The following is a 12,027-nucleotide window of genomic DNA, read 5'->3' as shown; positions in this document are numbered from 1 at the left end:
CACAACATGTGCCAGACAGGCAGAGGCAGAGGCAGTGGGGCGCAGATGGTGGGGGGGCAGAAGGAGCCTGAGGACACCCTGGCCTAGCAGTTGCAGGACATGTAACATCCCTGGTGACTGGAAGTGCATCAGGGACAATACATCCTCCAAAGAAAGCCTTAAATCTCCATATCAGATCCATGGCAGTTCCTGGTAGTCAGCGACATTTTTGCCTGCAATAATCTGTCACGCCACCAGATCCGCTTTGACTTTTCCCTTTTCCTTCCAACAGTTTATTCCCATGCCAGTGCTTTATGGTGTATTCCTTTACATGGGTGCCTCTTCTCTCAAAGGAATTCAGGTAAAGTAGAGTGCGTGTGGGTCCACTTGGGTCCTTTTGTTGCCTATTTCTGTGACTGTTGCTTCCATCGGACACGATTTGGAAATTGAAACTGCGTGGTCTGAAGGAGGTTTCCCATGGGCTATTCCTGGCTGAGAAACAGACAATCATGGTCCTCTCTTGGAAGGAACTCTGTGATGGTCACTAAGAGTTTATATTAATAATGGTTGATTTTGTAAATGGATAACCCCCTCCCTTTTAGAGACATCACTCTTGCTGTTTTCAAGATCTCATTGTGCAGTAAAGCAATGATCCCATTTCAGTGCTGAAAACTGAACCATGTTCTTTTCCTATGGCAGCTCTTTGACAGAATCAAGTTATTCTGGATGCCCGCCAAACACCAGCCAGATTTCATCTATCTGAGGCATGTTCCTCTTCGGAAAGTCCATCTCTTCACCGTAATCCAGTTGAGCTGCCTTGTGTTGCTGTGGATTATCAAGGTCTCAAGAGCTGCCATAGTGTTTCCGATGATGGTATGGACCTACGCACTCTAGACTATAATCTGTTATTAGTAACACAGGAATTACAAGCTTGCTATTGGGTTGTTATTGTTGTATATTGACTTTGTTGTATGTTGACTCATTCCATGTATCCCCTATAATGTTGTATGTAAACTGCCCTGAGCCATATGGAAGGTATAGAAATCAAATCAAATCAATAAAAAAATAAAATATTACCTACCCTTTTTCAAGTGATGGGGGCTAATACAGCTGAGTGGAACCATCTGGAAAAGGTTGTGAATTTCACTGATTCCCCTTTTCACAGTGACAGATCTTTTGACTCCTCCCTCCTTGTGTTCCTGTTCTCCTGCCTCCCCCCCCCACCAGGAGGGCCATTGGTGGGCCATTTTGGATGGCGGTGGAAGGTGGGGAAGTTTTGCTCCACAATCAGAAATCCATTCCATCTGTTAAAAACTTTCAGTAGATCCAACACATTACCTTCCGCTTCCTGTCGAGAGCATCCACTGATCTATTCTTACTAAGGACTAACTCTCACAAGATTGGCTACTAGAAACACTTCAACATGGAGGAAACTTCACGCAGTGATCCTAATATGTCATTTTCCTCACGGATCACTTGCAGAGGAGGCTCACCACTACCATCTCTTACCTCCATCGGTTTCCGCAGAATACTAAGCATTTCGCCCTCATGCTCACAAATGTACTGTAAATTTATTTGCAAGTTGCGTTCTCTTATACACACTTATGTGTATTCATGTCTACACACTCAGGGAGAGTAATACCTGTGAATATTTCTGATCTCACTACTTGGGACCATGGGCTTTTGTGTTGGTTCTTTTAAGAGCAAAATTTGTTTCTAGCTGCCCATAAAACCTTATACCACATTATATTTTGACTAGGTTTTAGCACTGGTGTTTGTCAGAAAACTCATGGACTTATTTTTTACCAAACGAGAACTAAGCTGGTTGGATGATTTGATGCCAGAAAGCAAGAAAAAGAAGCTGGAAGATGCTGAAAAAGAGGTAGGCCTGGATTTCATTTATTCCCCCCTCACCTTTTTTATTCAAACTATTTGGTCAGCATTTGGCTACATTACATAAAGCAAAATTGACTGCCTAGAGGAGGGAGGGTGTGTGAAGTACCCTTCAAAGTAATCTGAACCTCAGGTATTATTATTAGGTATTGTAAAACAGTGGTCCCCAACCACTGGGCCGCGGCTCCCTCTCCCCGCCCCCCCCCCTGCAGTGAGAACTTCCCAGGCTGCAAGCAAATCGGCCACTAAAGTGGCCGATTAGCTTGTGGCCCAACAAGCTTCTTTTTGCGGGGGGGGGGGGAGAGGGAAGTGCGGCCGCCGGTGCAAACGTGCATGCTTGGCAGGTCCGCGCATGCATGTTTGGGCCACGTGCGGCCACAAATGAGCATGTACGGTAGTTTCGCATGGCACAAATTCTCATGCGCGGACCTGTCACGCATGCGCAAAATTGCTGCACATGTGTGCTTGCACCCATGCATGGCACAAACGTGCACGCGCAGACCTGCCGCACATGCACGTTTGCGCATGGGTTGCTGCTCATGCACGGCGTCCGGATCGTCCCCCCCCCACACACACACACACACCGGTCCATAGTCTAAAAAAGGTTGCGGACCACTGTAAAAGACTAGCTGTTCTATAAACACACACGTGCCATATCCCACAAAGGTAATCTGCATGCAGAAACAGGCATTTACACCCTTAGATGATGTCCACCCAGGTACTTTTGAATGGAGCGGTTACATCTTTTAATTATCTCTTCCTGTGGATGGGATGAAGAGTCCCAGATGGAGCCACTAGTTGTTTTATGTGACCAGAGTTAGATCAGAGTTTCCCAGCCATAGCAACCTGGTATTGCAAAGGCCTCTTAATGTTACCATGATGTGGGGGTTTTCTAAATGGCATCCGGGGGGAGCTTTCCCACCCTGTGCCTACAATTTCTAGAACAAAAACATTTTATGTTTTTTAAAAAAATCTGCCCTTATTTGGGCAGGTTGGCCTGCCCCCCCCCCCAAGTGATGGGTCTGAAGGGGAGGAGATGGGGAGGAACCCCAGCCATTCAGACATTTGCTGGCCGAGGCTCCGCTCACTTTGGGGGGGGGGCATGGCAGGGAAGCGTGGCCAGCTGACATAACTTCCTGGTACCTTGAAGCCTAAAAAATATTTCAGCGATACTTTCATGGTCAAAAGGTCAAAAAGCTGTAGATGCCCTCCTAGGTGTAGCATACCATTGGCTTAATCTGTTAAGGATGTGCACAGCCTCCCTTGTATTAAGGTGGTTAAGTATGAGCATATCCCATGATGTGCATGGTTTGTCTGCTTCTGATTTAGCGTTGTACGATGATTAGTATTGGATTGGGATCTAGGGAACCTGGGTGCAAATACCCACTCTGGGTCACCTTGTACCAGTCACTGTTTCTCAGCCCCTCCATGGGGCTCTTGCTGTGAGGGCAAAATAAGGTAAGAGAAAAGCAAGCAGTAATAGATCAGGCTTTCTCAACACGGGTTTTATGACACCCTGGGGTTTCTTGATGGCTCTGGAAGCGTTTCCCGAATGGGTGGAAATTAGTTATTTTAAATATATATTCTTTAAATGTGTTAATCATTTATCAGGTGATATGACCATAAATGATCATGTTGACCTGCTCCCCCCCTCCCAAAATGGCCAGTGGACGTGTTCAGAGCTCTCTTTCCCAACCATTTTCTGGACAATGATGCCACTTATGGGGTTTCTCAAAACCTGAAGACTGCTTCAGGGATTTCTCAGCGATAAAAAATTTGAGAAAGGCTGTAATACTGTGGTCCCCAACACCTGGGACGGGGACCGGGACCGGGACTGGGACCGGTCCATGGATCAGTTGGTACCGGGCCGTGGCTCTTCCCCAGCTGCTGCCTTGGGGGCTGCCTGCCACTCTGTCCTGCCACACCTTTGGTGCTCTCCGGCGGCCACCATGGCGGGGGCTCCCCCTCGGCGTGGCACTGCACAGCTGTTGCTGGCAGTGCCCCCCCCAGCGGGCAGCAGGAAGTCAGGGGCACCGGCGGGAAAGCAAGTGGAGCAGGGGCTCAGGTGGCGGCGACGTCCCTTGGCAAAAGACTACCCCCCCCCCAGGTCTCAGTAAAATTGTCAAGCGTAGACCGGTCCCCGGTGATAAAAAGGATGGGGATCACTGCTGCAATAGATAAATGAGTGTTTTCCTTCTATCTTTTTCAGAAGAGGGGGCATAAAGGAGACAGGGAATTTGCATTCATTGACACACTGCACTCCCACACTGTGTCCTGAGTGCTGCATTTCGCTTACCGCAAAGCAGAACCCTAAAGGCGAGGCAGAAGTTCTACCCCGGTGGCTGCCATGGGAATCTGTTGATCCCATGTTTCCTCTTTCATGCCATGGGCTATTTCTCCTTGAAGAGTGACAGACAATAAAACTTAAGGAAATGCAGTTCTTTTTTGCATCGTCTTTTATTTCCAGCCACTTTATTTCATCTTTTTTGGAGGGGTTATTTTTACATGTTATGACATTGCTAAATATTTGAGGCTATTATTAAACCTGTTCAGCTGTCAAAATCCAGGGAAAGCTGTGAAGCCTGGAACATGACAAAATTAACTAGGAATGGAAAAAAAAAAAAAACAGAAAACAGAGATGGAGCCTCTGGAATGCAATTAGAGAGCTACAGTTCTGCTGGCTTTAAAGATAATAGAAAGGAAGTTGACAGGTTTCTAAGAAACATTCATTTGACTGAATCAAGAGTTTCATTCGTCAAGGCTGCCTCCAATTTTAGGAATAATTCTTCTCTGTGAGGACCTTTCTTTGTTGACGTGGGAAAGGAGGCAGGCATGCCCTCAGACTTCCGATGGATCCTTGGGGTGCTTAAATGCCAGGGATGATCTAAGAAATGGTTAACCTTCTCATGTTAAATGTCTTCATGTGAGTGGTCAGGTTCCCACCAATGGCCACGAGAGACATGGGAACAAATGGCATGACAAAAGTCTCTCAGCCACTGCCATTTCTTTCTCTGGCTGTTTGCCCAGCTATAGATGGTCATAGGGAAAGGGAAAGGGAAAGGTATCCCCTGTGCAAGCACCGGGTCATGTCTGACCCTTGGGGTGAGGCCCTCTAGCGATTTCATGGCAGACTCAATACGGGGTGGTTTGCCAGTGCCTTCCCCAGTCATTACCGTTTAACCCCCAGCAAGCTGGGTACTCATTTTACCGACCTCGGAAGGATGGAAGGCTGAGTCAACCTTGAGCCAGCTGCTGGGATTGAACTCCCAGCCTCATGGGCAGAGCTTTCAGACTGCATGTCTGCTGCCTTACCACTCTGCGCCACAAGAGGCTCTGTATAGATGGTCATAACACCCGATAAATGTTTAACAATTTTTAAAAAATATATATATAATTGAATAAACTCTCCCCCATCCGGGAAACCCTTCCAGGACCGTCAGGAAACCCCAGAGTTTCATGAAACCCTGGTTGAGAAAGCCTGGTCTAAGCCTCCTTATGCAAAACTCTCTGCATTTGCGGCTGCTTCCCCTGCCCCTCCCCAAAGAAGCTGTAATTATCACCTACCACCAAGGGGCAGAACCCCCCAAGCGTCGCCTTGTAGGAGCCCCATTGTAATTGAGCGAGAGTCGCACGAGACCACAGCCTTCCCGTGGTCGGGGCCCCCGACGAGGAACAAGTTTTGCGGTGCGTTCTCGTCTTCCTCGCAAAGACCCATTTCCAGCAGTGAAAATGAGTTTTCCTCAAAGAGTTGTCCTTTTAAATGCGGCTTCCTAATTTCTGGCACCTGCCATGTCCCTTGAAGAAAGAGCTGTTAACGGGGAAGGCCAGTCAGTTGACACTTTGTTAAAAACAATTTGGAAAGAGAAATGAAGCAAAGCTGCTTGCTTGTTTGCTGATTGAATCTGCAAATGCAGGCAAGCTTTTTTTTTCTTTTTTTTTTTTGCTCATCTCTAAATTGTTTTCTCCTAGGAGGAGCAAAGTATGTTGGCAATGGAGGAGGAGGGCACTGTCCAGTTACCACTTGAAGGACACTACAGGTGAGCCTCTTTTGGCCTCTCCATTGGAAACCCAGGGTGTGTCGGGGTGGTGCAGTAGTTGGCCGGTTGCTGTCCCCCCTCCCCTGTGAAGCTCATTGAGTGATTTTGAGCCCATCTGCCTCTCAGGGCCCTAGCTATATATTACAAGGTCCTCCGTTCATTCCTGTGAGGCCTCTGTACCAGACGTGAGTTGTCAGTCCCCCACTGGGCCCTTGGAGACAGGGACATGGTGCTCAGAGAGCAGACTCTTAAAGGAACGAGCTTGAGATTAGCATCTGTGCATTTGAAGCAGAATTCATTGCTGCATTCCATACCCTTTGTTTTTCGTTCTTCTCCGGTTTCTGCTGTCTCTTGTTCCTTTTATTTCCTCCCCTCCCGTGTATGTGAATCTGGCTGACTGAGAGTTCACTTCATGCATCTGACAAAGTGGCCCTGGCCCACAAAAGCTCTGGAGAATCGTTGTTGTTGTTTTTTTACTGCTCACTTTAATGCTAGGAGATTTCCTCGTGAAATAAGATGTATGTATCCATGCCATGGAATCAATAGGAAGTTGTCTTCTGTAGGAACTCCAGCCTAGGCATGGAATGTACATGAAACAATTGAAGTTTAGGCTGCCAAGAACTCTGTGGAAGCCAAAGTGTCCTTGATGGCACACTATTTCTAGAACCAGTGCAGCAGCTTCTAATTTAGAGAACCTTGGGTGACCCTGAGTCAATCATAGTTCCTCTAGAACTGATATCGCAAGAGCTGTTCTTTTAGGGCCCTCTGAGCCCACCTCCCAGGGTGTCTTTTGGGGGGAGAAGGGAAGGGAAAGGTGTTTTTAAGCCACTTTGGAAATCCTTCACGTAGCAAAAGCGGGGTATAAATAAAACCAGCTCTTTTTCTTCTCTCTAATTCCAACTACAGTAAAGGCTGTCCAACATTCATGGGGCATGGGGTTTTTAAAATGTGCCAGAAACTCAAGCGCATTGCTCTGCCTTGGCACGCCTACCCAGAGGTCTCTGCAGCAATCCAACCCACCCTCTTGCACGCGCACCATAGCTATACAACCCACACACCTGGTGGTACTGCCTCCAAAGTTATCCTGCAGAGCAGGCAGGTCAGCTGCCCAGGCTAAGGAGGAAAGCAGCACCTGAGGATACCACCTGACAGAAGCTCAGCTACCACTGAGGGCTTTAAGCTGCATAGCTGGATGGGCGTAAATCCGAAGACACAGGGCTTTAGCAGCTGAGAGGGAAGACCTTGCTTCCTGGGTGAGGCCGGTTAACTGAGCATTCTGGGTTGTCGAGTACTGGACAACAAATGGGGGCCGATACGTCTTTATGGGGACATGGCAGGAGGTTTGCATCTGTAGGGTGCCGGGGACTGCAGATAAGAAAGCTTGATGGCTCTCTCTTTCTGTGTGTGTGTGTGTGTTGTGTGTGCTCATTTTGTTTTAGAGATGACCCATCCGTTATCAATATTTCTGATGAAATGGCAAAAACAGCTGTGTGGAAGACACTACTGATAGCATCAGAAAATAACAAGGATAAGGAGTCCAGCTTTCCTTCTAAAAGGTTTAATATATATATATTTTTTAAAAAAGCAATAATCCTCTTATGTACCATCTGCTTTAGTAAGAGTTTGTTTCAGATCAGGTTTTTGCTTTGTTATTTATATAATGGGTTGGATCCAGCCAGCTTTCTTGCTAAGCTTCTCCCAATTTCCTGTCCTTTCTCCAGCCCCTCACACTTGCCCTTTTGTCCACGCAAGTCCCTGGAGCCCCAGCCTAGCCGTTTTTGGTGGTCAAAGAAAACACTCTCCTCCTTCACTAGTGGAAAAGCTGGTTGGATCCTACCCATTACACACATGCACTGCTCTACCGACATATTTATGCCTTGAAGAACTCCAATTATAAGGACTGGGGGTATGCATTCAGCTAATCTGAGACCCCCTGCCCCCCCCCCCAAAAGAAAGAAATCTGATCAGCAATGGCCTTTTTCTACTTTTTTTTTTTTTGCTATTTTTTTGGCTGAGCTCAAAAAGATCTCAAAAATATTTGGAATTTTTTTCAGAGCTACTGGATAGCTGTACTTGAATGCATCCAAAGAGCTCTCAGTCTCTTTAAATGCCTTTGTAGTGAACTCTCTACTTAGAGAAGGCATTTATAGGAACTGTGAGCCCTTTAAATGCCTTCAGAATTTTGCCTGCATTGCTATGGCCTGCAAAGGGCGTTTAAATTTTAAAGAGAACACATCTCCTTTAAAGTTTTAATGCCCTTTTTTCCCTTCTGTTGGAAACAATAGAGTATGGGGGCACTTTATTTAGGGGCCGATAGAACTGGTCCCCCTAATTTAATCTTTTTCAAATTTAGGCATATTTTTTAAAGAATAGGCCTGTACCTCAAACTGCCCCTCCCATCCCCAGATACACCCCCCCCCCCAATCAATTTCCCATTCTAGTCTATGGAGTAGATATGGGGTGTGTTAGTTGACAGGAAAAGCTAATTAGAACCAAGTAATTGAGTAAAGGTAAAGTAAAGGTAAAGGTATCCCCTGTGCAAGCACCGAGTCATGTCTGACCCTTGGGGTGACGCCCTCTAGCGTTTTCATGGCAGACTCAATACGGGGTGGTTTGCCAGTGCCTTCCCCAGTCATGACCGTTTACCCCCCAGCAAGCCGACCAAGTAATTGAGTATAAGTAACTAATAAGCATAGCTGAAATTGGATTAAAGAACTTGATAAAACCTCTGAATAGCAGCAAATTAGCATACAGCTAATAAAAGAGTGGACAGAAATGTGAGAACTATGAGTCTGGTGGCACCTTTAAGACTAACAAAGTTTAATTCTTTTGCACAACAGTATAATCGAGAACTGAGTGACATAGCATGTGAGATCAAAACCCGATATCTCTGTTAAGCCCTGGGGGTTCCATTGTCCTGAATTGCATGTATTGGCCATTATACTTTTAGCAAAATGACCCATGTATATTACAGCTGTCCCCTTAAAAATAAAGGTTTGCTAAATTTCTCACAACATAGAAGTACAATTTAGGAAAACCAAATTAGTAACTTGTTTGATATCACAGTTGCCTCAGTGCAGTTAGCTTAATGAATGATAGCAGCTGATTCTCTCTTTCCCAGCTGAACATGGCTCTAGGTACTTTGTGCTTGGGTAAGAGGGAAACCTAGAGGAGTCAGTGGGAGTGTGCAAGGGCCTCTTCATGTTAAAAGCTGTGTCCATACAGGGATTGACCACACTCTAAACTAATGGCCAAACCAGAGGACCATTTGGATTGCAATAACCTGGTTGTTACCCTTGTGGAACTATACCCTTCTAAGCCCATTGACTTCAATGGGCAGAAGGCTATAACTCTGCTGAGGGTATCATTGCTAACTGAGTATAAATGCAATAGTCTTAACAGCTGTTTTTCCCCCTTGCCATTCATTTTGAATTAACTGTTTTCTACTTAATTGTTCCATTATCACATTTCTACCATAAGCTCCCCTTCCTAATCTCTCTAGAAGCTGATTCCCCAAAGGTAAGATCCTGCCCTCCCAAATCTCTGCCTTGATTGCTTTTCCCACTACTAAATGGTGTTTGGGGTTGTTTTTTTTTTTTGGTGTGAAACATTCGCTAACATTCTGTGTACATTTTGGGGAGACAAAATTTTAATGGAACTGTATCAAAAGCAAGTTTAGATGGCACTTGGATGTCCCTGTGTTGGTTCTTTGTGGGCTTACAGACCATTCAGCCAAGCTTTTGAACAGAACAGTACCCAGCACTGAGAAAATCCTTGAGAAAAAGAAATCCACGGTGTTTAGCTTCTAAACATCAACTTGAATTAAACCCCTCCACTTAATTTCTGGAATTTTGTCACCCCAAAAACGGCATGTCGCTTCTTCAATGTTCTTCCTCTTCCTCAGCAGCATAAACAAGACGATGGGCCCGCAATCAAAGTGATGTCGCTACTCTTCCCTTTGGTTGGGATGGTACTACATGACCTCCTAGTTCACACCATCTTCCCTTCTGCCAGTCACACCAACTGGGGCCTGAACCGCCCCAGCCACCCAGTTAGATGTATAATCTGGGTTTTTGTTTCAAATACCCTTTAGAAAGCCTCTTCCTAGCTTCCATATTAAATACCACTTTTGCGGTCGATGCTAAGGATATGGTTTTATATTTCTGTTTGGGTGTCTTCACATTTAAATGGGTGCAGCAACATTTTTTTTAAAGGGTGAAGCTAGGCTGAAGTGGCCTGCTACAGAAGTCCTGAGAGTTGTTCAGTGGTTCTCAGACATGTTGGAGACGGGGGTCTCTCTCACTCCACGCACACCATTCCTTCGCTCAGTAAAGGCACGGGCTGTATGCATTACCTAATTCCTGGATAGAAAGAAGGGCTAATCCTGGAGACCTTTGCTCTTCCTGGGAATGGAAACAAAACAATAGCGCAGATCTTTAAAAAAAATGCATGTAATGCTTTTTATGAAGACTAATCTTCTAAAGAACATAAATCATTGGATGAGCTTGTGAATTTTCCAAAACACTTCCTCCAGATGGATCTCAAAAAATAAAAAAGTAGAAATCTGGAGGAAGACAGGGCGAAAAAAACGTTTCACGTCTGCGTCCTTGTATTAAATGCCCGGCATTGGTTAATAGACTGGTTCTTGCTGGGTGGGCCCAGTGTCAGATTATGCCTGTCCAGAGGGAGAAAGGGAAATGGAATTTCTTGCTGTCTTGCCATCCGTATGCCTGTACAGCCAGGTGCATGGTTTCAATGACCGACACTGGCCATTTGAGAAGGGATTTCCAGAACTGACTGCAAGATGAGCTAAGTTCCCCGACTAGATTCAGGTGGGTAGCCATGTTGGTCTGGAGTAGCAGAACAAAATGTGAGTTCAAAGGCACCTTTAGGAATAAAACTTTGTTGGTCTTAAAGGTGCCTTTGGACTCACAATTTGTTTAGTTCCCTGAAGGCACACAGACATACCAAGTCATAAGTCTCAGCTCAGATTCTCCCAACAGATTTGGTCAATTCAGGACCACAGTGACCATGACTCCTGGGAGTGCTGCCTCTTTTCTGTTAAAGTAGATTGTTTACATTGCAATCCTCAGGATATTTGCCTGGAAGCAAGTCCCAAGGAATAACGTAGGACTTCTTTCTGTTGAAGATCACCCCAATGAATAAGTGTGGAGTGTCTGAACAGTTGCTGGGCATTTATTTATTTCCTTGGGCAGGGATGTTGTAACATCACATTCCAGTTTAAACACCCCTCCCCCCCCGAAATAAATAAAACAGCCAGCAACTGTGCACACATGCCACACCTTGACACGGAGAGATTCCCGCCTTGCCATGTCCTACCACTGAAGATGCCGGCCACGGTTACTGGCGAAACGTCAGGGATTAAAACTACCAGACCACGGCCACACAGCCCGGAAAACCCACGACAGCTGCAGAGGAATTTAGACAAACTAAAAGCAAAGAGGCGCAGTTATGCAGACAGTCTGTGAGTTTGGAAAGGGATGTGCTTGAAGTTATGTCAAATCTGGGCATTCTTTCTGTCTAGTTACATATTTTGGCCTTAGATTCAGTATTTCTTCAGCTTCCTCCTCTAGGAGCCTGTCCTCAGAGACAGTCACTCGAATGCTTCCTATGCTCACTCTCTTGCCGCAAAATCAAACAGTGGCAGCTTGAAGACTAACAAAGCACCTTCTGTCATAACCTTTGGTGAGCCAGGGCTCACTTCATCAGATGCATGAAATGTCCACCCACTAGCTAGATGCATTTATACCTTTGCAGCAGCAGCACTGGCATTCTGGAGCAGTCTGCTGGAGCTGGGCCATTGCCCTGTTCCTGTTCTGCAGACAGTCAGGTGGACAATAAGCTTTTCTGCTGGTGCAAGAGGAAGGGGGAGGGGCCCTGCTGACCTCTCCAAAATTTGTACCCAAATTTGTGGGGTCTCTCATTGACCGAAAGTCTGGCAGGACGAGGCTATAGTGGGGGTGAAACTTGGGCAAGATCACGCATTCTCCTCTTTGCACCAATGGAAAAGCAAGTTAGATCCAACCTATGCTAAGTGACCCTTTCATGGATCCCAAATTAGATTGCATGTTATACCTGTGGCAGGTTACTGAGACTA

At 45.9% G+C, this 12,027-nt stretch overlaps 1 protein-coding gene across 7 annotated transcripts in view; it reads left to right on the top strand.

Moving 5' to 3' along the window:
* Positions 1–12,027, top strand: part of SLC4A10 (solute carrier family 4 member 10) — a 229,573-nt gene that overhangs the window by 212,808 nt on the left and 4,738 nt on the right. For 5 of the 7 annotated variants that reach the window (XM_077319908.1, XM_077319911.1, XM_077319907.1 and 2 more), the window contains 5 exons: positions 272–340; positions 679–852; positions 1,739–1,861; positions 5,842–5,909; positions 7,349–7,465. In XM_077319908.1, coding sequence (XP_077176023.1) covers positions 272–340; positions 679–852; positions 1,739–1,861; positions 5,842–5,909; positions 7,349–7,465 — 551 coding nt within the window. Of the gene's footprint in view, positions 1–271; positions 341–678; positions 853–1,738; positions 1,862–5,841; positions 5,910–7,348; positions 7,466–9,389; positions 9,429–12,027 lie in introns of all 7 variants that reach the window. The other 2 variants (XM_077319909.1, XM_077319912.1) reach the window with 2 other exon arrangements.

The sequence above is a fragment of the Paroedura picta genome, chromosome 2, assembly GCF_049243985.1.
Source record: "Paroedura picta isolate Pp20150507F chromosome 2, Ppicta_v3.0, whole genome shotgun sequence".
Taxonomy (NCBI): domain Eukaryota; kingdom Metazoa; phylum Chordata; class Lepidosauria; order Squamata; family Gekkonidae; genus Paroedura; species Paroedura picta.
The sequence above is the reverse complement of the archived record's forward strand: the minus strand, read 5'-3'. Positions and strand labels throughout refer to the sequence as shown.